The sequence below is a fragment of the Amblyraja radiata genome, chromosome 9 (genome assembly GCF_010909765.2).
Source record: "Amblyraja radiata isolate CabotCenter1 chromosome 9, sAmbRad1.1.pri, whole genome shotgun sequence".
NCBI lineage: Eukaryota > Metazoa > Chordata > Chondrichthyes > Rajiformes > Rajidae > Amblyraja > Amblyraja radiata.
The window spans coordinates 26,950,188-26,975,487 of record NC_045964.1 but is presented as its reverse complement, the minus strand read 5'-3'; the positions used below and the strand labels follow the sequence as shown (position 1 = coordinate 26,975,487).

Below are 25,300 nucleotides of genomic sequence, written 5' to 3'. Positions count from 1 at the left end.
CAATTTCTCCTGCTCAGTGGAGTTTCTTCCAGATCAAAATCCTACTATTCAACCTAGTTTGTTTTAAATCCCGCCATGCGGGAGAACGTACAAACTCCATACAGCCAGCACCCGCAGTCAGGATCGAACATGTCTCTGGCGCTGTAAGGCAGCAACTCTACCGCTGTGCCACCCTTAACCTCGTTGTGACCTCTCCATGGATGATGTTTCCTGAAGGAAGTGTTTTAAAATAATTCAATATCTATACAACTGCCAGAAGACCACATGCATTCTTAACATTTACAATACTTCACTGGAACTGTATGAATGCAAAAAAATTGGTTGGCAGACAGGAAACAAAGAATAGGGATTAACGGATCTCTTTCAGAATGGCAGGCAGTGACTAGTGGGGTACCGCAAGGCTCGGTGCTGGAACCGCAGCTATTTACAATATACATCAATGATTTGGATGAAGGGATTCAAAGTAACATTAGCAAATTTGCAAATGACACAATGCTGGGTGGCAGTGTGAATTGTGAGGAGGATGCTATGAGAATGCAGGATGACTTGGATAGGTTGGGGTAGTGGGCAGATGCATGGCAGATTAAGTTTAATGTGGATAAATGTGAGGTTATCCACTTAGGTATCAAAAACAGGAAGGTGGATTACTATCTAAATGGCGTCAAGTTGGGAAAAGGGGAAGTACAACGGGATCTGGGGGGTCCTTGTTCATCAGTCTATGAAAGTAAGCATATTGGCACTTGCATCTGTGCCTAAAGCTGTGTGGGGTCTTAACTTTAGCAGCTCTCAATAGACAATAGACAATAGGTGCAGGAGTAGGCCATTTGGATAATTCACTATCCGATAGTTTGTATGTCCAGATAGTTCAGCATCTGACTGGGTGATGTTTTAAACATTCCCTTTAAATTCACCAAGGCTCTGTTTCCTTCACTCCCTTTAAACTCATTAGGGCCCAATTTCCCATGTTCCCAATAAACTTGCCAGGTCTTTTCCCACGTCCCTTTAAACACATCAGGGCCCTGTTTCCCATATTCCCTGTTTTTTGTAAACTCACCAGGCCCCATTTCCCACGCTTCTAAAATCAGAACGGTAGCAACCAGACCCTGCAAACATGTACTGTCCCTGCCCGCTTCAAAGTCTCTACTATTGTCCCTGTACCCAAAAAGGCAACGATTACTGGTCTTAATGACTACAGGTCTGTCGCACTGACCTCTGTAGTTATGAAGACCCTTGAAAGGCTTGTGATGGCCAAGCTGAAAAATATCACGAAACATCACAGTTTGCATATCGGGCCAATAGATCTGTCGATGACGCAGTCAACCTGGGCCTGCACTTCATCCTCCAGCATCTAGACCGCCAGGGGACCAATGCGAGGATTTTGTTTGTTGATTTTAGCTCTGCATTCAACACCATTCTGCCAGAGCTACTACACTCCAAACTTTCCGAGTTGACTGTGCCTGAACCCCTCTGTCGGTGGATCACCAGCTTCCTGACAGGCAGGAAGCAGCATGTGAGGCTGGGAAAGCACCTCGGACCCGCAAACCCTCAGCATAGGAGCACCGCAAGGCTGTGTACTCTCCCCTCTCCTCTCCTCTCTCTACACAAATGGCTGCACCTCCACTGACTCCTCTGTCAAACTTCTCAAGTTTACGGACGACACAACCCTGATTGGACTGATGCAGCATGGGGAGGAATCTGCCTACAGACAGGAAGTTACACAGTTAACTTCCTGGTGCCATCACAACAACCTGGAGCTCAATGCACTTAAGACAGTGGAATTGATTGTAGACTTCAGGAGAGCTCCCCCTCCCCTCACCCCACTCACCATCAACAACACCACAGTCACATCTGTGGAGTATTTTAAGTTCCTGGGAACCATCATCTCCAAGGACCTTAAATGGGGGGCCACCATCGACTCCACCGTCAAAAAGGAACAGAGGATGTACTTCCTGCGGCAGCTGAGGAAGCACAATCTGCCACAGGCAATGATTGTCCAATTCTATACGGCCATTGTAGAGTCTGTCCTCACCTTCTCAATCATGGTCTGGTTTGGCTCAGCCACCAAGCTCGACATCCGGAGGCTGCAGCGAACCGTCCGATCAGCTGAGAAGGTTATCCGCTGCAACCTTCCCTTCATTGACGAACTGTACACTGCAAGGGCCAGGAAGCGAGTGGGTAAGATCATCTCTGACCCCTCTCACCCTGGCCACAAACTCTTTGAATCACTTCCCTCTGGAAGGCGACTCCGGACTGTCAAAGCTGCCACAGCCAGACATAAAAACAGCTTTTTTTCCACGAGTAGTAGCTGTACTCAATAACCAAAAATCTGTAGCCTCCTTTTGCTCTGGTATTTTATTTAATTCACATGTTTAATTAATAATGTCTTATTGCTAATGTTTAATGCTTTATGTGTCATTCCTAACTGTCACTGTATGTCATGTTGTCACTTGTGGGCGGAGCACCAAGGCAAATTCCTTATATGTGAATACTTAGCCAATAAACTTATTAATTAATTCATTCATTCTGTTTCCCCTACTCTCTTTAAACACTTCAAGGCCCCGTTTCTGGAAGGTGACAAATATATAACACGCTGTAACAAATAGCAACGATAAACAATACGAGTAACACATCTCACTACTAGTCTATTCTCTGGAAACAATGGGAAACAGTAGCATTATTGAATCTTCTTTGCTGCTTTAAAGATCGTTTAATAAATTCTAAAGGATACAACATGACAAAGTGGGAAGACATAGTTGCATTTCATTTTCACTATTTATTATCTGCTCCACAAAATCAATTAAAACTGTGGGGTGGTTTGTGAGCCATTAAATATGAATATCTATAACCATACTAATAAATAAGTATACAACATGCATTTAAATCTATCCCCAAAGCTCATGTTATATTAAAAGTAGTCATTTTATACATTGATAAATGACATGAAAACAAAATCATAATTTCATAAATAAGTACTACCTCATTCTCAAAGGGCAGCCATAAAAGATTAACATTGTTCATTAAAAAACAAGTCTATTTTGATTGTCCTCCTAGCTTAAATTATTGAGAAGTTCAAAGACAGAACCAGTACAGAGCACAATTGAGGGCAGAGTTGAAAGGCCTATTTTGTTCATAGTGTGGAGCTTCTATGTCTCATCTAAACACTTTGGACAATTTTTACCAGAATGCCATCAGGATCAGATTATTTCAGCTATGGGAAGAGGTTGGATAGACTTAGATTGTTTTCTCTGGAACATTGGAGGTTGAGGGGATATTTGATAGAAGCATATAAAATTATGAGAGGCCTAGTCAGAACCTTTTTTTTCTTCAGGGTGAAAACACTAGAGGGTGTAGCTATACAGTGAGTGGGGAAAGGTTTAATGGAGTTGTGGGGGTGAAGTCTTTTTTAATGCAGAGTGGAGGCGGCCTAGAACACCCCCACAGGTGGTGGTAGAGGCAGATACAATAGCGGTGTTTAAGAGGCTTTTAGATAGGCACATGGAAGTGTAAGGAATAAAGGGATATGGGTCAGTTTAATTTGGCATCATGTTCGGCACAAACACTGTGGGCCGAAGGGCACGATCCTGTGCTGAACTGTTCCATGTTCTAATTTGTTGGTGCTTTTTTTACTCTCAAGCTGTCATTTGGCAAACATCAGGTTTGTTACCTCACTGGAAATGGTCCTTGGGCAGGTCAGGACAAGGAATAGGGTGCCATTGACAGGAAGCAACTAAGTGGAAGTACAGCAGTGCTTCCTTATAACACTGCCTTTCCACCCATAACTAATTTAGAATCTCATGTAACCTACATAATCAAATTTATTGAGATAATATCTAAGATGACTGGATCTATTAGCAAAAACCTCCCATTATTGCTGCCCTGTAATAAACAATTTCCATTTTCCCTTTAATTTGTTGTATTTCATTTACATAGGCAATATTACAGCATTTCTTATTTTACAATAAAGTTTAATCATGCAGAAATAGTCTTGGCATTAGACAATAACTGAAAAGGAGTTTAATATGATTTGGCAGGTAATGATCCATCTTAAGGCATTGCCTTTTTGGCGAACAATATGCTTGACCTTGTACGCCTGGAAGTTCTCGGAAAATGTAACATGTAACACTGATTAATGGTTGAATTAACTTTTTTCCAGATAGGACAAAAGAAAATATGTTTCTTAAGTTGTCTCAGAGCCATACAAGCATTTTTATTTGCGACAAATAACCTTTCCTTTAAAGAGCGCTAAAATATGTGTTTAAGTGTACGATTTGGTTGAAGTTTTTACTGTGAGTAAGCAGCCAAAGAGATCGAGCAATGCTTCATTGAACAACAACACAAAACTGTACTTTCAAAAATAGCCTTAACTGACTTTAAATTGTCTTGCATAAAGAGAAAGGTAGCACTCATTGAAGATAGATTTTGGTGATTTCTTGATTTCTGATTCCCTATTGTCCAAGGAGATAGATATAAAAATGCAATTAACCAAGCCTAATTGTCAAAAATATGGCAAATCAGAAAGAAAAGCACTCATTTGTAAAAAGAGAACATTGCTTTGACATAAAATAAAGCATTGTACTCTTCTTGCAAGTGTATGGTTGAATTAACTGATCCTAGATAAGATTACTACAACAGAAAGTGTTTTTAAAGTCACCCTATTGAAGCAGTCTCTAAAGCAGTAGAATGCACAGATAAACTTTGCATGGATACACCAAGTACAAACCAATTGGAAGGATAAATGTGGCATTGTGTCCCTCAAAAGACATAACTGTGTTGAACTTCAGGTCTCCAGCAGTCCTAATGTTACGTTCCCTCCAACTACAACAGGGCACCACTTCTTCTGAAGCAGGGTCTGAAGAAGGGTCTTGACCCGAAACGTTGCCTATTTCCTTCGCTCCATAGATGCTGCCTCACCCGCTGAGTTTCTCCAGCATTTTTGTCTACCACTTCTTTCCATTTGCATTCACTCACAACTTATCTCAACTGCAATTGGTGCTTTCGCTCTACACATATTGTATGCTAAACTTTAGTTTAGTTTAGAGATATAGCATGGAACCAGCGGGTTCATGCACCCCATTAATCACCCATTCAACTTATCTATGTTATCCCACTTTCTCATGCACTCCCTACACACTCGAGGCAGTTTACAGAGGCCAATTATTCTATCAACCCACACGTCGTTGGAATATGGGAGTAAACCAGAGCTCCCAGAGGAAAACTACACAGTCACAAGTAGAATGTGCAAATTCCACGCAGACAGCACCCGAGGTCAGGATCAAACATGGGTTTCTGGCACTATGAAGCAGTGGCTTGAGCTGATGCTTAAGCCACCTATTTGGGGGGTAATTTACAGTGGCCAACAAATCTACCAACCAGCACATCTGAAGAAGGGTCCTGACCCAAAATGTTACCTATCCATGTTCTCCAGAGTGGCTGCCCGAGACTCCTATTAATGCATAGGAGACAGTTCAGAGGATGATTTGTAGACTGACAATTGGAATGCGTAGGTTGGCTCATGAGGAAAGTTTTGGACAGGCTCAGCTTTTTGACAGGCTCAGCTTATGTATATGATTGAAACATGCAAATTCCTGAGGAATTATTTTTAGGATGATTGTGAAGACGATGGCTAGTGGAAGAATGTTTAAAAGGGGATCACACATTTAAAATCGAGATGAGGCAATTTTTTCTTTCTATGCAGTGGATGTTTTTGAAATGCATTTCCTCAATGAGAAGTGGTAGTCTTTGAATATTCTTGAATGAATGAATGAATAAGTTTATTGGCCAAATATGTACACATACAAGGAATTTGCCTTGGTGTTCCACTTGCAAGTAACAACACGACATACAGTAAACCATTAAGTATACATTAAAACATTAAGAATAAAACATTATAGTTTAAACATGTGAATAAAATAAAATACCAGGGCAAAAGGAGGCTACAGACTTTTGGTTATTTAATAGAGCTGCTGCTTGTGGAAAAACTCTGTTTTTATGTCTGGCTGTGGCGGCTTTGACAGTCTGAAGTCGCCTTCCAGAGGGAAGTGCTACAAAACGTTTGTGGCCAGATTGAGAGGGGTCAGAGATGATCTTATCCGCTCACTTCCTGGCCCTTGCAGTGTACAGTTCATCGATGGGGTGAAGGTTGCAGCCAATAACCTTCGCAGCTGATCGAACGATTCACTGCAGCCTCTGGATGTCGTGCTTATTGGCTAAGCCAAACCAGACCATGATGGAGAAGGTGAGGACAGACTCTACGATGGCCGTATAGAACTGGACCATCCTTTCCCGTGGCAGATTATGTTTCCTCAGCTGCTGCAGGAAGTACATCCTTTATCTGACTTGAGGAGTCCACAGATGTGACTGCGGTGTTGTTGATGGTGAGTGGGGGGAGGGGAGGGGGTGCTCTCCTAAAGTCTACTATTAATTCCACCGTCTTAAGCGCATTGAGCTCCAGGTTGTTATGAAGGCACCAGGACGCCAGCTGTGTCACTTCCTGTCTGTCGGCAGATTCCTCCCCATCCTGGATCAGTCCAATCAGGACTGCAAACCTGAAGCTTGACAGAGGAGTCTGTGGAGGTGCAGTCTGGTGTCGAGAGAGTAATGCAGAGGGGAGAGTACGCAGCCTTGCGGTGCTCCTATGCTGAGGGTCTGCGGTTCCGAGATGTGCTTTCCAAGCCTACATGCTGCTTCCTGTCTGTCAGGAAGTTGGTGATCCACTGACAAAGGGGTTCACGCACAGTCAACTGGGAGAGTTTGGAGTGTTGTAGCTCTGGCACAATGGTGTTGAATGCAGAGCTAAAATCCACAAACAAAATCCTTGCATAGGACCCCTGGCGTCTGGGTGCTGGAGAATGAAGTGTAGGCCAAGGTTGACTGCATCATCCATAGATCTATTGGCCCGATATGCAAACTGCAGAGGGTCCAGCAGGGGGTTTGTGATATTTTTCAGCTGGGCAAGCACGAGTCTTTCAAGGGTCTTCATGACGACAGAGGTCAGTGCGACAGGCCTGTAGTCATTAAGACCAGTAATCCTTGTCTTTTTAGGTACTGGGACAATAGTGGATACTTCGAAGCAGGCAGGGACAGTACAAGTTTGCAGGGACAGGATGAAAATGTGTGTGTGTAGACCGGTGCCAGTTATTCGGCACAGAGCTTGAGGGTAGAGGGGGGAAACATTGACCGGTACTGGATATTTCTGGCTTTTATGTCTATTGAATAGCCTCTCCACCTCTTCAATTTCTATTGTTGGTGATGGAGAAGTGGCCAGACTGATGTTGGGCAGCAAGGAGGGGGTGGGTAGTGGACGAGGGCCCAGTCTTTGCAGACTGGAGTCAGGCCGTAAGTGAGTGTTAAGTGGTGATAGGAGAGGGGTTGGTGGAAAAGGTCCCACTCTTTGCAGACTGGAGTCAGGCTGTGAGTGGGCGTGGTGATGATTGGTGAGGGGGGAGGGGGTATCAGGGTTTAGGGGGGGGGGGGGATGTTCTCTTGTAGCTGGTGATTTCTTTCAAGCCCTTCCAAACTGGAGAAGAGTCATTAGCTGAGAACTTGCTCCTCAACTTCTCGGATTACCTTTCCTTGGCAGCTCTGATTCCTCTTCTCAGCTTGTACTTGGCCTGTCTGTAGAAGTCTGCATCCCGGCTCCTGTAGGCCTCATCTTTAGACTGGCAGAGCTGTCTGAATTCTGCTGTAAACCAGGGCTTATCGTTGTTGAACCAGATCCGGGTGCTAGTGGGAATGCAACTGTCTTCACAAAAGCTGACATATGATGTTACTGTGTCTGTATCGAGGCTTGTGGTTGCTTCCCTGAACACATTCCAATCAGTGCAGGCAAAGCAGGACTGTAGGTTTTCCATGCCCTCACTTGTCCACCTTTTCATTGTTCTGACCACAGGCTTAGCAGCTTTTAGTTCCTGCCTGTAGGTCGGAATGAGGTAGATTGATTCTTGGTAAGCAAGGGGTGAATGGTTACCAGGTGTAGAAAGAGATATGGATTGAGGTTATGTTTTTATTTCCTCAAGAGGATTCAGCACTTCTGACCTTCAAATTGTCAATGTATAATTATCATAGAGATAAGAATGCTGAATTTGCCACAATAATTCACTAGAGCAGGCCAGAGGAACATCTCCTGCTCCTAATTCACGTTAATTCTTTCATTCATTCTAGAATAAAATACACTGCATAACTAAGAACAAGAAGTGAGACTCCCTGTAATTACTATCATATAATTACATGAAAAAATATTCGAGAGGTTAAGTGGAGTTTTAGGAAATTTGGCCATTAAAGATGAGGAGATAATTATTTCCTATCAACCTCAGGATACAAATAAACATCAGACATTCTGAGGTCAAGTGCAAGCTCTCATTTTGACTTAATTCAAGAACAACTGTAGTATTATGGCAAATTCAACATTCTTATCTCAATAATAATTATACATTTGACAAATGTATAATTATAATTGAGATAAGAATCATAATTCTTGGATGCTGCCTCAGTGACTGGAGGTCAGAAGTGCTGAATCCTCTTGAGGAAACAGGGTCATTGAATGCACACACATAAAGCTTCTGGTTAAATGGAACACAGAACAGTATGACACAAGAACAAGCCCTTTGGCCCACAATATCTGTGCCCAACACATTGCCAAGACCATCTCATATCTACCAACGCATAAAGCATATTCCTCCATTCCGCACATATCCATATGCCTATCTACAAGTCTCTTGAACACCACCATTGTATCTGCCTGGCAGCATGTTCCAGGCATTCACCACCCTCTGCGTACAAAAAGTTGCCCCGCACATCTCCTTTAAATTTGCCCTTCTTGTCTTAAAGCTGTCCTCAAGTATTTGATCTTTCAATCCTGGCAACAATCCTGACTGTCTACTCTATCTATGCCTATCAGAATTTTATATACTTCTACCAGGTCTCCCCACAATCTCTGGTGTTCCAGAGAAAACAATCCAAGTCTGTCCAACCTCTCCCTGTAATACTCCCAATTAATTTCAATGAAACGACAACAATTGGGGATGGTAATGACTATGGATAGTCAGTGTCACATTGCTTCAGTGAATACAGTTGTTGTACTATAGGGCCATCAATAAAAAGATAAGTTGATGAATAGCAGATAATATACAAACCATTGACAAGGTATCCAAATGAACAGAGCACAAAAACTTGGTCCTGAGCATGATGATGCCAAACATGAGGTTGATGCCTTCATTTTCAGAAACATTAAAGACTGCAATCATTTGTCTTTACAGCTATTGGTATCACTTTCGCAAGACATAACCATGGGCATGCAGACTTTTCTGACAACATGCCGACGTTCGTAAATAAGATAACAAATATTTTAGTCTCACAATGGTGCAACAGACATGTGTCAATAAAAACTTTCCAACAAAGTGGCGAGCCAAGTGAGGGATAGAGGTGAAAGACATAGAAGCAAGGATTCCACATGCTGTGCACACCGGAAGAATCTAATCTGATTTACATCTTAATAACATTGAGTACTGGCATACTTCAGTGTCTCAGTGAATTCAGTCTCTTACAACATTCAATATTATTCCATCAGTGCCTTTAGAACTTGTTGAGCACTTGCAGATCAAAAACATGTCTGTATACATTGGCTGTCAGTATCAGAGGCAAAAAATCCAATTTTTGAATATAACTAATTGTACCTTCAGTTATCACTCATAACATGTTTTTGAACTCAGTCTAAGCTAATATAGTCCAGATGCAAGGCAAAAAGTATAAACCATGCGGTTGCTAAATTATTAAGGTGCCATAAAAATTGTTGCAAGACACAAATGGTTATGTGGGCAGACTTCAAAATGTATACAAAGGGTGGTTAATTGAAATCCTGACAGTGTTGTAAGTTAATGTGGTGACAAGATAATGTTCAGGCACAGTTGCACTGATCAACTGATTGCTAATTGGCAGTGCTAAGTCATAAATCCCCCACACATACTTGAAAAGCACGCATGGAAGACTAAATCAGTTTTCACCTCAAGCAGTTTAGTGTATTTCATAACCGATTACAATTAACCATTGAAACATTTCTGGTAATTCTGACTGCATAATAACAGACTATTACTTTCATCAACAGATTGAAAATCTAAGGCATCTTTCCTACACATGTCAGACTTTAGTCTATATGTTTGTTTATTATTTGGAACTACCTGCTCCAAATAACATCAGTGAAGAATTCTACTCTCATGTTGAAAGTAAAATTTTCTGCTTTGTTAAAAATGTAAATTTACATTTTGCACTTCATAGCATTGACATTTTAAGAACTAACTAAAGTTGAATAATATTTCCAGCAGAATTGAATCAACATTGAGCAACCATATGACCTCTTAAACGAATCCACCAATCTTTCTACATTTCAGAATATTATAGAAATACAAACAATGCAGGTAAACTGTTAGAGCATACCATAATGCTGTATAAGCTCTTAAACTGTAATCTTTTGGAACCATAGAATTACTACCAGATTAATAAATAATTATGTTTCTTAAGAGAATATCATTTTCAGGACAATTTTCAATATCTTGTGGTGTCAATAAATTACAAGGATTAGTAACATGAAAAAAAAATCTGCAACACTCAGCATGAACCTTTGAAAGTTGCATGTCAAAATCTGCTATGAAATTCAAAGTAATATTCTTAAAATATGAAGGATTTACATTACAGTGCAAGTTTGTATTTACTCATTTTAACGGCAGTAGCCCATCATTTCAAACAATTTAGGGTGCAAAATATTCATATTACGTTGTGAAAAAAAAACTATTAATTAATTGGCTGACATACTGTACAAATTTAATTTCTATAAATATTAGTATAAGTAAATTTTGGGTTAGTATGTGGTGGACAATCCAGTATACCCAAAGTGCCCTCCCCCAATTAACACCTTTAAAAAGCTAACTAGCTATCAGAAACCGTTTCGTTCTCACTTAAAAGTAATGATAATTTCTTACCTGTAAATTCTCTAATTCTTTTTTGTGCTCTCGTTTCAAATATAAAATGGCAGCATGGTATTCTGTTGATGCAAACAAAAGGTTAACTGATTTAGTCATTATTGTTTCATAGAATTATAATTCATTAAATTACATTACTACGTATTCCATCAAAAAATTAAATTTGCTTTTCTTTACATCTAATTTTTACATAACAATTTATACTTTTTGAAAGATTTCCAAACTCAATAAAACGTTGTCATTTCTGCAAAACCATCCTGGTATTCACGTGTACACGATATGATAGAAAGAGGTAATGAGCAGGAGAGGAATTGATCGCTGTTATCCAATGTTTGCGCATTTTCTAAAAAACCTCTAATCTCTTTTATTTCCAAAAAAGTATATTTAACATTGCCATTTTTAAAATAAGAACTATACCTTTGAACAGTTCTGACGAGCACCAAAACGAAATCATATTGATGATACATTTCGGTTTAATTTGCCTTGGGCAGTAACATGAAGCAGGAGATAGGCACAAAAAGCTGGAGTAACTCAGCGGGTCAGGCAGCATCTCTAGAGAAAAGGAATAGGTGACGTTTCAGTTTGAGACCCTTCTTCAGACTGAGTCGGGGGGGAAAGGTAAACGAGAGATATAGAAGGTACAGAACAAATGAATGAAAGACATGCAAAAATATTGATGATCATAGAAAGGTGGGGGGGGGGGTTGGTAGGTGATAATAAGTTATAAAGACATTGAAACTCAACAGGATAACAGTGAAACTAGTACCGATGACTAGAGTTGGGGGGGGGGGGGGGGAGGGGAGGAATGGGACAGAGAAAGAGGGGATGCAAGGGTTACTTAAAGTTAGAGAAATCAAAGTCATATCGCTGGGTTGTAAACTGCCCAAGCGAAATATGAGGTGCTGTTCCTCCAATTTGCATTTGGCCTCACTATGACAGTGGAGGAAGCCCAGGACAGAAACATCAGTATGGGAATGGGAAGGAGAAGAAAAAGTATTTAGCAACCAGGAAACTGCGTAGGCCCAGGCATGAAGCAGGTGACAATTTTACACAGTCAGATTTGTTTTCCATTGATCAGAATATTTAATCAATCTACAAAATGGGTAAAGATAGTGAGCTGATTTCTCTTTGAGAAAGTATTCTGGAATATTTTAATTTCATCCATAAATATAACTTATGCACCCTTTTTTCTCATTTTGTTATTATTTTCAATGTTAATTGCATTCTCCAATCTGAAATGCAACTGTTAATTCTCTGGAATTTTTATTTGCTATTGATAGAAAATTAGTGGAATACAGCATTACTCAAGCAACTGGTTTTGAAGGAAGTAGAGCAGAAAATTGAATGCTAATGCCCTCTGCTGGTGTCAGAATAATAAAGATGAATTTTATTTGCAGTACACTACTCTGCATTTCTTACACTACAGGGAGACAGTAAGAGCAATACAATCAACCTGAGTAGAGCAAGGATTTTCTAAACTCTTATTTTGACATTTTAATTTTGTTTTAAGAGAGCCTGACAGTTTTAAACTTTTTGAGGAAGAATTTATTCTTTAAGATTGTTCTAATAATTTTAGAGGTTTAAACATTTGCATTTGAGTCCTCTTTATTTAGTTTTTAACATCAACACATCAGTTCATATATACCAACTCTATAATTTTGATAAGTGAAACTCCAGCGCAGATGTGGAGAGGATGGTTTCTCATGTGGCAGAGTTTAGAATAGGGGTCACCCTTGCAATTTTCTTCCCGAAGGTCATGAATCTTTGGAACTTTTCTTCAAAGCACAGTGGAAACAGAATCATTAATACTTTTTAAAGCAGAGGTCAATTAATTCATGATAAGCAAGGGGGTTAAAGGTATTCTTCATCTTGAGATTGTAAACGTATCCCAATGTCAGACACCAGAATAAATGAAATCAATGGAGAGTTGTTTGTGGAAGATTAAATGGCAGTGGATTGGGATTTTTAATAAAAACATATCTGAAATGTCAGTTAATCGGGTACCCGATATCAGAAAGACAGTCTGATAACTAAGAGATAAGTACCAAGCTATAATTTCTCCTTATGGAAATGCATTTAAAGACTTCTATCATCTCTAGCTTTTAAGAAAAAAATATTCTCTGAACCTTCAGGTAAACCCAAGTAGCTCTGACAAACTGTTAACTATGCTTCAACTGTTAACTTCTCAAAGTGCAAGGAATAATTTTAACCCTTCTTTCTGGACCTAAAACTTATGGATCGACAACTAAAAAGTCACACATGATTTAACTGCACAAGAACTTCAGAGCTCTTAAATATTTAGGTTTACCTGATAATGAGAACAAGCAACCAAAACCAGCTGATAGCGAGCATCTTTCCCAACAAGTGAACAACAGACATATGAATTTGGAGCAGGGGTATGCTACTCAGCCTCTCATCCCGCTCCGCTATTTAATAAGATTGCAAGTTCAACTCTGTTTCCTCATATACTACCCCAGATGACCTTTCTCCCCTTTACAACACAGGTTCAGTCTCTCGAAGATCAAGTAGACACAAAATGCTGGAGTAACTCAGTGGGACAGGCAGCATCTCTGGAAAGAAGGAATGGCTGACGTTTCGGGTCGAGACCCTTCTTCAGACCCTAAAGGGCCTGCCCCACTGTACGAGGTAATTCAAGAGTTCTCCCGAGTTTCCCCTGATTCGAACTCGGAGAATTACGGTAATAGCCGTTCGTAGGTACTCGGGGCTCTCGTGGACATTTTTCACAGTGCTGAAAAAACTTCACGAGCTTAACGCGTTTCCCGAGTACCTGCCGTTAGCGTTACGAGCCACTAAGAGACGTCCCGAGCTCTGACGTACATTCTACGTACTTACAATGAGTTTGATTTTTTTTTAAACTCGGGAGAGTTCTTGGGTAAACTCGTATAGTGGGACAGGCCCTTAAGACTCGAAGGTCAGATTCACACCCAACTCTTGTACAGCATCAAATCACAGAAAACATTGGCCCAAGAATGATACAAAGTTATAAAAGTATGTAAATTAAGTCCCAGAGTTAACTCTAATGTTTCCTTTCTAGAACAGCAGGCGAAATGGGGTTAGGTTAGGTAAGGGGGTGTCCTTGTACACCGGTCACTGAAAGTTGGCGTGCGGGTACAGCAGGCAGTGAAGAAAGCTAATGGAATGTTGGCCTTCATAACAAGAGGATTTCAGTATAGGAGTAGAGAGGTTCTTCTGCAGTTGTATAGGGCTCTGGTAAGACCACATCTGGAGTATTGCGTGCAGTTTTGGTCTCCTAATTTGAGGAAGGACATCCTTGTGATTGAGGCAGTGCAGCGTAGGTTCACGAGATTGATCCCTGGGATGGGGGGACTGTCATATGAGGAAAGATTGAAAAGACTAGGCTTGTATTCACTGGAGTTTAGAAGGATGAGGGGGTATCTTATAGAAACATATACAATTATAAAAGGACTGGACAAGCTAGATGCAGGAAAAATGTTCCCAATGTTGGGCGGGTCCAGAACCAGGGGCCACAGTCTTAGAATAAAGGGAAAGCCATTTAAGACTGAGGTGAGAAAAAACTTTTTCACTCAGAGAGTTGTGAATTTGTGGAATTCTCTGCCACAGAGGGCAGTGGAGGCCAAGTCACTGGATGGATTTAAGAGAGAGTTAGATAGAGCTCTAGGGGTTAGTGGAATCAAAGGATATGGGGAGAAGGCAGGCACAGGTTATTGATTGGGGACAATCAGCCATTATCACAATGAATGGCGGTGCTGGCTCGAAGGGCCGAATGGCCTCCTCCTGCACCTATTTTCTATGCTTCTATGTTTAAGTTTCTATTGTCACTCATAATCAATTTCAACACCCATAGATTCCAATCGTCTGGCAACTGGTGCACATAGAGAACATTAGGGATATACCTACTTAAAACGGCTTCATATTATGTTCATATTCAATTAGAGTATCTTCACGCTTTAATTATGAATTATGCACTATTGTAAATGAAACTCTGCTTTGCACCAATATCAAATATTTAATAAACATTGGCTGATGGAAAATGGAGCCTCATCAAAAAGATTTGCTTTCTCATGTCTGTTCATGACTTCTATCAAGGAATCATGGCGAGAGCAAGCTGAAATCAAATGATTTCAAATGATTGATCAGAGAACATTTCAGGCATTTGTCACAATGTGGTTCTTTGTGCCCATAACTTCTGGTGCGATTCCTACCCTGAAAAGGGTGCCAGTAACATGCAAATCATGGAAGATGCTGCAGTAGAACAAAGGCAGGGGTAGTTAATAAAGTAAAGGGATGAAATGACACTTCAGCCTTGGCGCATGGTGACCTTCTCTGTCCAAGCTAATTCAATATGATTTAGAAGTCTATTGTTGCCTTCTCTATGCAAAGCTCAGCAAATTTAGTTGGTGCAGATTTAGTGGACCAAATGAGTTGTTTCTGTACTGTATCTCTCTATGACTCCAAGACTATTTACATGTAGTATGCAAAGAATAAGTAGCTAGTGAGCAGCCTGATAAGATGAAAAGGAAGTATTAACAAGCTAGGTACCAAGTTTCCACCATCAAATTTCAGACAAGCTTGCCTGAGAGAATACAATCTCTGAATTTATTTTAATATACAAAATGCGATGGAAATTGAAAGACTAAATGCAGGGAGGATCTTTCTCCTGCCGATATGTCTAGGACCAGTGGTCATAGTTTCTGCATTGCTGTATATTGTATATGAATATCAGGGCCGGATTTAGATGATGAGAGGCCCTAAGCTGTTCCACTTGTGAGGCCCCTCCCAATCCCCCACCCCCACGACTAGAGGAAGATGGTCTACCAGATTGACACCGATTTACAGCCGAGCGTGGCCAATGAGACAAGGGGCTGGAAAGCTGCACTTTTTATTTATTTATTGCCAGTGCTAGTGTCGAGTTATTGGCTTAAAACACAAATATTCTGAAATGGAGGGCAAGGAATATTACTGAAGGGTTGTTTAGAGACTACAGTGCGTTGTGACAGCATATGTAAGAAAGGCCTATGACAGTGTCAAAAATATTATGCACCTTGCAGGGCACTCACTTAATTTTTTTTCTCTGTTGTCAGCCAGGCAACCTTGGCAACTTTTTAAGTTGCCAAATGACAGTTTAGGTGGTCATTTAAGACGGCTTGCATGACGTGTGCGATAATGTGCTCAGACGAAGTGCATTGTTACCAGTCGGAATTATGCTCAATGAAGCATTCACATATTATTTCTGCTTCAAATAAAGTCACAATCTAAACATATTCACCAATTAAGACATGATATATACCACAATGACATGCAGCAAAATTATAATACAGTATCTCAACTCTTTTTACACGTTGCAATGAATGCAATTTCTATTATTTCTTTCCACTTCCAAACAAAAATGTGGTTGGATTATTCAGTGTATGATCAACCTCAGTGAGACCAAGCGCAGGCTTAGCGATCGCTTTGCACAACACCTCCACTCATTTCGCAATAACCAACCTGATCTCCCGGTGGCTCAACACTTCAACTCCCCCCCCCATTCTGAATCCGACCTTTCTGTCCTGGGCCTCCTCCATGGCCAGAGTGAGGCACACCGCATATTGGAGGAGCAGCACCTCATATTTGCTTGGGTAGTTTACACCCCAGCTGTATGAACATTGGCTTCTCTAATTTCAGGTAGTCCTTGCTTTCTCCCTCCTTCCCCTCCCATTCCCAGCTCTCCCACAGCCTACTGTTTCCGCCTATTCCTTTCTTTTTCATGTTCCCCCCCCCCCCGACATCAATCTGAAGAAGGGTCTCAACCCGAATCGTCGATAAATTCCTTTGCTCCATAGATGCTGCCTTACCCGCTGAATTTCTCCAGCTTTTTTGTCTACCAATGGGATCCCACCACTGGCCACATCTTCCCATCTCCTCCCCTGTTGGCTTTCCGCAGAGACCGCTCCCTCTGTAACTCCCTGCTCAATTCGTCCCTTCCCACCCAAACCACCCCCTCTCCTGGCACTTCCCCTTGTAACCACAGGAAATGCTACACTTGTCGCTTTACCTCCCCCCTTAACTCCATTCAAGGACCCAAGCAGTCCTTCCAGGTGCGGCAGAGGTTCACCTGCACCTCCTGCAACCTAATCTATTGCATCCACTGCTCTAGGTGTCAGCTGCTCTACATAGGTGAGATAAAGCGTAGGCTTGGCAATCGCTTCGCCCAACACCTCCGCTCGGTCCGCAATAACCAACCTGATCTCCCGGTGGTTCAGCACTTCAAATCCCCCTCCCATTTCGTATACGACCTTTCTGTCCTGGGCCTCTTCCATGGCCAGTGAGGCCCACAGTAAATTGGAGGAGCAGCACCTCATATTTTGCTTGGGCAGTTTACACCCCAGTTGTATGAACATTGACTTCTTCAATTTCAGGTAATCCCTGCTTTCTCCTCCCCTTCCCAGCTCTCCCTCAGCCCACTGTCTCCACCTCTTCCTTGCTTCTTCCCGTCCTCACCACCCTCACATCAGTCTGAAGAAGGGTCTCGACCCAAAACGTCGCCTATTTCTTTCGCTCCATGGATGCTGCCTCACCCGCTGAGTTTCTCCAGCATTTTTGTCTACCCATTCACACAAGTTCTGTTAACCCACTTTCCTCACCCACTCCCTACACATTAGGGACAATTTTACAGAGACAAGTTAATCTATAAAGCCAATGCGTCTTTGGGATGTGGGAGGAAATCCATACGCTTGCAGGGAGAATGTGCAAATTCAACACACTCAGTGCCCGAGGACAGGATCGAACACAGATCTCTGGTATGTGAAGCAGCAAGACTACCAGCTGTGCCACTATATTTTGTTTTCCAACACACAAAATATTATACGTTGATAACTTAGGTTACTAAAAAAATGAGAATATCCATTTTCAGTTTTAAATCTCCAAGTGGCGCTATGTCCCCCTTTACAGCTACTGTATGTTTTAATTAAGTTCAAGACTATGGGGCAGTACATTGGCCATAAAGTTGCTGCCTAAAAGTGCCAGAGACCTGGAATAGATCCTGAATATGGGTGCTGTCTGTATGGAGTTTGCTCCTTTTCCCTTTGATCGCATGGGTTTTCTCTGGGTGCTCTTGTTTCCTTCCAAATTCCAAAGGTGTGCAGGAACCTATTTCAGACCCAACCCAAAACCTGTTGTTACTCCTGCTTTTTGTGTCTATCTTCAGTTTAAACCAGCATCTGCAGTTCCTTCCTACACACACGATACTATACGATAGAACTTTATTAATCCCAGGAGGGAAATTTTGTGTGTGGGTATATATATTACACACACACACACACACACACACACACACACACACACACACACACACACACACACACACACATTTATATAGTTATATATTCATATATAAATATACACCGTTTTGTTTTCTCGTTTATAACATTGTTTACAGAGTACTATGTTTACATATTGCATTTTGTATAAACAGATAAAATGCAATAGGTTGTTATTGTTCAGCCCTCCACCACCTCCAGTTTAAATTCCATTTAGTATATTTATGGAAGACTAGGAAACCAGAAGCAAGAGTTACTCCAGGGAGTTACTCCAGATCCAGGGTCAGGGAGTGATTCTGCGTTGGTTTTCAGCGGTCGCGGCGAGGCTGCGACCGGACAGCAATGGCGGCCAGATCTCCCACAATTCAAAGCGAGGGAGAAAGTGCCCAGCGCCAAATAGTTGCCGTGGCAGTGCGCATGCACAGGGCGGCCGATGATGTGCTGGCCGTGGTTGTGCGCATGTGCAGGGGGGAGGATGTGCTGGCCGTAGCAGTGCACATGTGCAAGGCGGCCTGCCGTGCCGGCAGATGAGGACACGGATACGGATGGCGGGCAGAGACGGAGAGTGTCAGAGAGAGTGAGAGATACAGAGGGGGGCCCGCCCAGAGTTGAACGGCAGGTTGAACGGCCGGAGGCCCCCTAGATTTCGAGGCCCTAGGCTTCAGCCTATGAAGCCTAGTGGTGAATCCAGCTCTGCGAGGCCCCCCTAGATCTCGAGGCCCTAAGCTTACGCTTGTCCAGCTTATACATAAATCCGGCACTGATGAATATGAACAGAGTATATTCATATATGAGTATATGAATATTGCCATATTCATTAAAAATAGATAGATGAGATTTCTGGAAATTTAAGCTACAAAGGGATATGATAACTGTGCTGAAAAATGCATAGAGATAGTTGATCAGCTTTTATCCTAATGAATGCCAAAGCAGAATCAAAGGGCTAGGTGGCCGACTCCTACACACATTCTTAATGTACTTAAATAGAACATTCAGCATAAGAAGATATTTAGACAGATTGTCTTTTGTTACTATTTACTTTTCACACATGCATCCCCTTATTCTCCATCAGTCTATTGTCTATTTTATTTCAGAAATGATAACCAGCCTTTTTATATGGTCAGAATCCCCAAACCAAATGAAAGTCCATCAATATGTAATGTCAGCTCTGTACTTCGCTTCACTGGTGCTACCTGTACTGCTGAGCATTTCTAATATTCTGTGGCTGTGCTTCAATGCAGATATACAAATCTGTATTTCTTGGTTCCAGCATTTAATCTTTTTTTCTCTCTGTCCCCCCTTTTCATTAATTTCCCTTGATTTACACCTCCTCCAAATAGATCAGGTTTGATTACCAAGCTTTTAATATAAGGGGTGGTAGAACTGTACAAAGCTCTAAATGTGATCTAAGGTCCAATACAAGTTCAACATAATGTCTCTGCTTTTAAACTCTCTCCTGGCAGAAATGGATCTCAGTACTTCATTTGTATTATGGACCTATTAGCCATATCTGAAATCTTAGATGCAAAGAAAATGGTAATTATACCTATTACACCATAAATTTGCATATGACAATAAACTCAGCTTGACTTGGATCTCTTCTTCAGTGTCGGACTTGTATTGACATTACAGGACAGAAGTGTTTTGAGCTAAATAGGGCCAGCATAAATACAGAATTGCACGGTAACCAAATCCCACATTTGGAGGTAACGTCATGCGACATTTCTCCAATGAGATTCCAGACATGCTGTTTCAGTTGCCGAATAAATAAGTGGTGAGACCGGGGAGCATTTTATTAATGTTTTAAGTTAAATTCTGAATGGTTTGTGAATAGTACCCATTAATATCAATACAATCTTTTTCTTTTCGTTTCATGCTTTTCATGTGACTTTTTCCTCTCAAATATATTCCAAGGAATTCTAACCATTAAAATTTGTCATGACCGCATTCTAACATTAGCTTTGTTCTATTACTCATATCAGATTACTTGTAGCTATTTAAGAACGAGTGCTTTGTTGCTATGCAGTTGACAGTGGTCCATCTGACATCTGGTTTTGTGTGGTGTATGTTACACCGAGTGAAACTACATAACAATAAGCCTCCTTTCATGATGGAAAAAAAAACATTATCTACAGTTTGATCAGTATAATTTGAGAAACATTAATAACATTTGCTCATTCTGAATTCCAACATGTGAAACTATTCCTTTCCTTGGCAAGCATTTCAGTGTCAAATGCTATTTGCCTTTAAAGTTCATAGGACTGGAAAGGATTGGCTCTAATAGACAGAAACAAACAAAAAATTTTATCCACACATAATCTCAGTGAATAATGAAGGCTTGGAAGTTTACCAAAGCACAATAACCCAAGTAGAATTTAATCAATCTGTGATGGGATCACTATTTATTGATTAATCCATGTTATAACCTTGATAGTAACACTTGATAAAATAGAGCTGTAAAGCTTTATACCAACTGTAAAATGTAATTTTAAAAATGAAAAAGGGAAAAGACAACCAAGCATTAGCACTATTCAGTACATGCCTCAGAAATATACCCTCTATAATCTAAAGAAAATGTGTGCCTCATATCTTCAATGAAATAAAGACATTGAATGGTGACAAAGGTTAGGTCAAAAAGCAAAAAGCTAAAAGCTTGGAAAAAGTGCGAATTTTCGGGGAAAATTCAGAACATGAAGGTTAAATGACTGCAGGTATAACCCCAGTGAACAAAACTCTAAATGCCGGAATAACTTAGCAGATCAGGCAGCATTTCTGGAGGACGTGGATAGGTGACGTTTCACATTGGGACATTCTTTAGACCAATTGTAGAAGGGGGAAAATAGCTGGCCATGACAAACCTGGCAAGAGATAGGTGGAAACAGGTGAGAGATCCTTTGATTTACAGATGGGTGGAAAAATGCTGGAGATATAAATGGAGACAAAAGGGTGCAAGCTCAGTAACGAAAAGGAGTGAAATGTGAAACTAGGTGAATGGGAAAAACATGGAAGGAGATGAGGAAAGGGGAAAGGACAGTGGGAGTCATGGGTGCGCACTCAGGTGGGCCGCAGGGAAGAAAGTGGGATAAAAGCGCAGGGGATTGATTATTACCAAAATTAGAGAATTCAATGTACATACAGTGCATTTAGAAAGTATTCAGACCCCTTCACTTTTTCCACATTTTGTTACGTTACAGCCTTATTCTAAAATGGATTAAATTCTTCTTTTTTTTAATCATCAATCTACACACAATACCCCATAATAAAAAGCAAAAACAGGTGTTTAGAAATGTTTGCTTTTTTATTGGGGATTGATGATAAAAAATTGAAGATTTTTGTAGATTGTAGAATTGTAGATTGATGACAAAAAAAAAGAATTTCATCCATTTTAGAATAAGGCTGTAACGTAACAAAATGTGGGAAAAGTGAAGGGGTCTGAATACTTTCTGAATGCACTGTACCATTGGGTTGTTAGAATAAGAGGTGTTGTTCCTGCAGTTTGTGTGTGGTACGCTGGCAATGAAGGAGGCCCATTACAGGAAGGTCAGTGTGAGAATGTGAGGGGGAGTTAAAATGGTTAGCAACCGGAAGATCCAGCAGACTGACCGAGCACAAAAGTTCAGCGAAATGATCGCCTAGTCTACACTGGGTCTCGCCAATTTAAAGCAAGCTGCATCGGGAGCATCAAATGTAGTAGGAGGTTAGAGGAGTGCATGTGAACCCTTGCCTCATTACACCAGTGATAAGCTTATGATATCTTTGTTTAAGAAAGTTACAGGGAGGTAATGAGGTCTAAAGTTGATAGAAAATTGGGTTTTATTTAGCACCTTGAGTTACAAAATTTGGTACATGCAACCAAGGACCACAGGAAATGGGTGAAGTATCTGCCAAAAAGATGCAATTTTCATACTTCTTTAGGTCAGGTGCTGAGAATCATTGGTACACAGACAGGCTGAGAAAAGAAATTAACAAAATTACCTAACATGCAGGAGTTAACATTTGAGGGAGCATGAAGAATGATTAGTGTGAAAATGATGTTGAAGAGTGCAAGGACGTTTTGCTCAGGGGTGTTTCTGGCACATGAAAAAGTCGTGAATATAACATATCCTTTTTTTATGGCCTTGTGTCACACAGTTTAAAGGCCTAAAAGACAGGATAGATTGATATGATCATGATGGAAGTGACTAGGAAGAGACACCACTTAGACTTGGGTGCTGCAAACCCATTGACCAAGAGCACAATAGTATTTACTTTAGTTTATATGTTGGGGACGATATCTTTAAGAACGGTATGAACATATATATTATGATTTTTTTTACATGTAGTACAAACCATGCTGTTGGTTGAGTGTTGACTGCCTTCAATAAAGAATGTTCTATACTTACTACCTGCCTTACTGAATAGTTGCTACATGTTGATGAGTTTAGGATATTGCCACTTTAAGGAGAAGCAGGGCAGTAAACAACAGTGATGTAGTAAAGAACTTCTCCACATAAAATTGCAGTAATGGCAACCTATGGACTTTGCAAACATGTCCCCATTAATGGAATGGGTAGAGATGTTCCAAAAGGAAAACATTATTAGGGAGAGGATACAAGAAAAAAAGTAATGATCTGCATGAAAGAAGGTAGTCAAATTCATAAGTTCTAGTAGCAGAATTAGGCCATTCAGCCCATCAAGTTTACTCCACCATTCAATTATAGAACATGGTGGCTCAGGCAAATGAGAAAGTAGTAAGTCATTTAGCACCTTTATTCTTCCGTGAGAATTCATATGACGATCCTGTTATGGTCCTGAAGAAACATCTCAACCCAGCACCTTGAGAGATTTTCAAGAATTGCAAGTATGTACACTATACCTGCAACCAGCAAACAATGGACACATTTGACAAATATGCAGTCAGGCTAAAAAACACTGCCAAAAAGAAACAGATTTTAGATCTTCGATCCTGCCCTTGTGTGCTGTCTGTATGGAGTTTGCACCTTTTCTCTGTGATCACGTGGGTTTGCTCCGGGTGCTCCGATTTCCTCCCACACCCCAAAGACGTGCGGGTTTGTAGGTTAATTGGCTTATTTGAATTGTAAATTATCCCTAGTACCATTGTAGGGGGGTAGTCTCTGGTCAGCACAGACTCGGTGGGTCTTAGGGCCTGTTTCTGCACTGGATCTCTAAAGTATAAAGTCTTTAATAAAATCAGGTAATGTGGGATAATTTAGCTTGCAAGCTATCAAACGGGAAAGCTAAAGAAATTTTTTTTTACCGACCGGAACTAAAATTCAAAGAGAAAATGATGCCTGTCCCATAAAATAAAAACAATTTCACTCAAGGCACATGCCGAACACACCTCGCAGAAATGGTCATGATAGTTTGTCCTTTTTCACAGCTGAATTAGGTGTTAAGTACAAGTAAATTCAGACAGGGATTAAGAGTAGGTCACAATGTTGCTAAAGACAGTAAGAAAGTCACCTGTGGTTGTAAAAGACAAGGGGCTTACTGAAAAAGAGAGATGGCTCAGAATAGGCATGAAAGATGACCTGGTGCTGCAACATCACAGATGTGTGTATATTGCCAGGTGATGCAGGTACCCAAAAAAGTAGTTAATGGCAAAGTGCAGGGTGGTGTGATTCACCATGGATATGAAAGGTTAAAGGTGTTGCCCAGACCCATTAGTGCACCATTGGCGTTGGATGGTGTAAATGGCTATGTTGAATGGACTTCACTGCACATCCAAAACGGAAATTAATGACGGTACATTCAAGGCGACCTCAGTAATGGTATCATGATAATGATTGCAGAACATTAATAGCAGGCAATTGAACCATCCTGCACACAAGTTCTGCAGTTACCAGATCGCCTGCGTGCCCCAGAACTGGCTGCAGTTCCCAGATCCCTCGCGTCCCCGGGACTGGCTACAGTTCCCAGGTCGCCTTGCGAACCCCGGGACTGGCTATAGCGCCCAGGTCCCCTGCGAGGCTCGGGACTAGTTGCAGTTCCCAACTTGCCTGCCCTGGGACTGGCTGTAGCGCCCAGGTCACCTGCGAGCCCCGGGACTAGCTGCAGTTCCCAAGTCGCCTGCGAACCCGCGGACTAGCTGCAGTTCCGCTGTCCAGTCCCGGCGGCCACTCGCAGCCACCCGAACTACTTAGTGAGTTGCTGGCATGATCCCCGACCCCCTCCTTCTCAACGCTCCTGCCCTCCCCGCAACTTTACCCCTGGTGGCCCAGCTGTGCTGACCCGGGCCAGACTTCACACACGCTATGGAAGGAACTCTCTCTCCCCCCCCTCCCCCAGCGGGGCTGTCCTTTTACAGCGGCTAACAATCTAACCTTCGGCTTCAAAGACGCAGGTAAATTTTCGGGCCTTATTTTAGGGTAAAAAATAGCGTCTTCATTGCCGGGAAATACGGTACATCTTTCCATCTAATCATCTCTCACTCATCTAAACTCTAACAAATGCATACCTCGACTGTCCAACTTTTCTTCACAAGACCACCTACCCATTCAGGTGTCATTCCAGTAAACCTTCTCTGATCTGCTTCCAAAGAGTTTAATATCCTTCCTTAAATAATGAGGCCAACACTTAACATGGCATTTTAGATGTGGTTGGACCATTTCCCAATATAACTAAGCACCAACTCCCTACTTTTGTATTCAGATCCTCAAACAATAAATGACAACATGTTGTTCACTTTCCGAATTATTTGCACTGCTTGCATACTGGCATTCTGCCAACCATGTACTCAGATACCCAGATCGCCCTGTATCCCAGAACTCAGCCATCTCTCATTGTTTATATAGTCAGCTTTCCATTTTAATTTTCCTGCAAAATTGTATAATTTCCCATTTTCCCACATTATACTCAATTTGCCAGATATCTCCCAATCTCTCCACTGCCCACTCAGCAATACGGCATATTGGGGTCTGATGAAGACCAGAACATGTAATGGTAGATCTCAAACGCTTCATGCCCAAGAAGAGCAAATCACTGCTGGGCACCTGTGCAGGAGTGATTCTCCAAGTTAGTGGACAGACA

General features: G+C 41.4%; 1 protein-coding gene across 2 annotated transcripts in view; it reads right to left on the bottom strand.

Annotated features, from left to right (window-relative positions):
- Window positions 1-25,300, bottom strand: part of fmn1 (formin 1) — a 313,397-nt gene that overhangs the window by 229,516 nt on the left and 58,581 nt on the right. For both annotated transcript variants that reach the window (XM_033026936.1, XM_033026935.1), the window contains one exon: window positions 10,971-11,032. In XM_033026936.1, coding sequence (XP_032882827.1) covers window positions 10,971-11,032 — 62 coding nt within the window. The remainder of the gene's footprint in view (window positions 1-10,970; window positions 11,033-25,300) is intronic.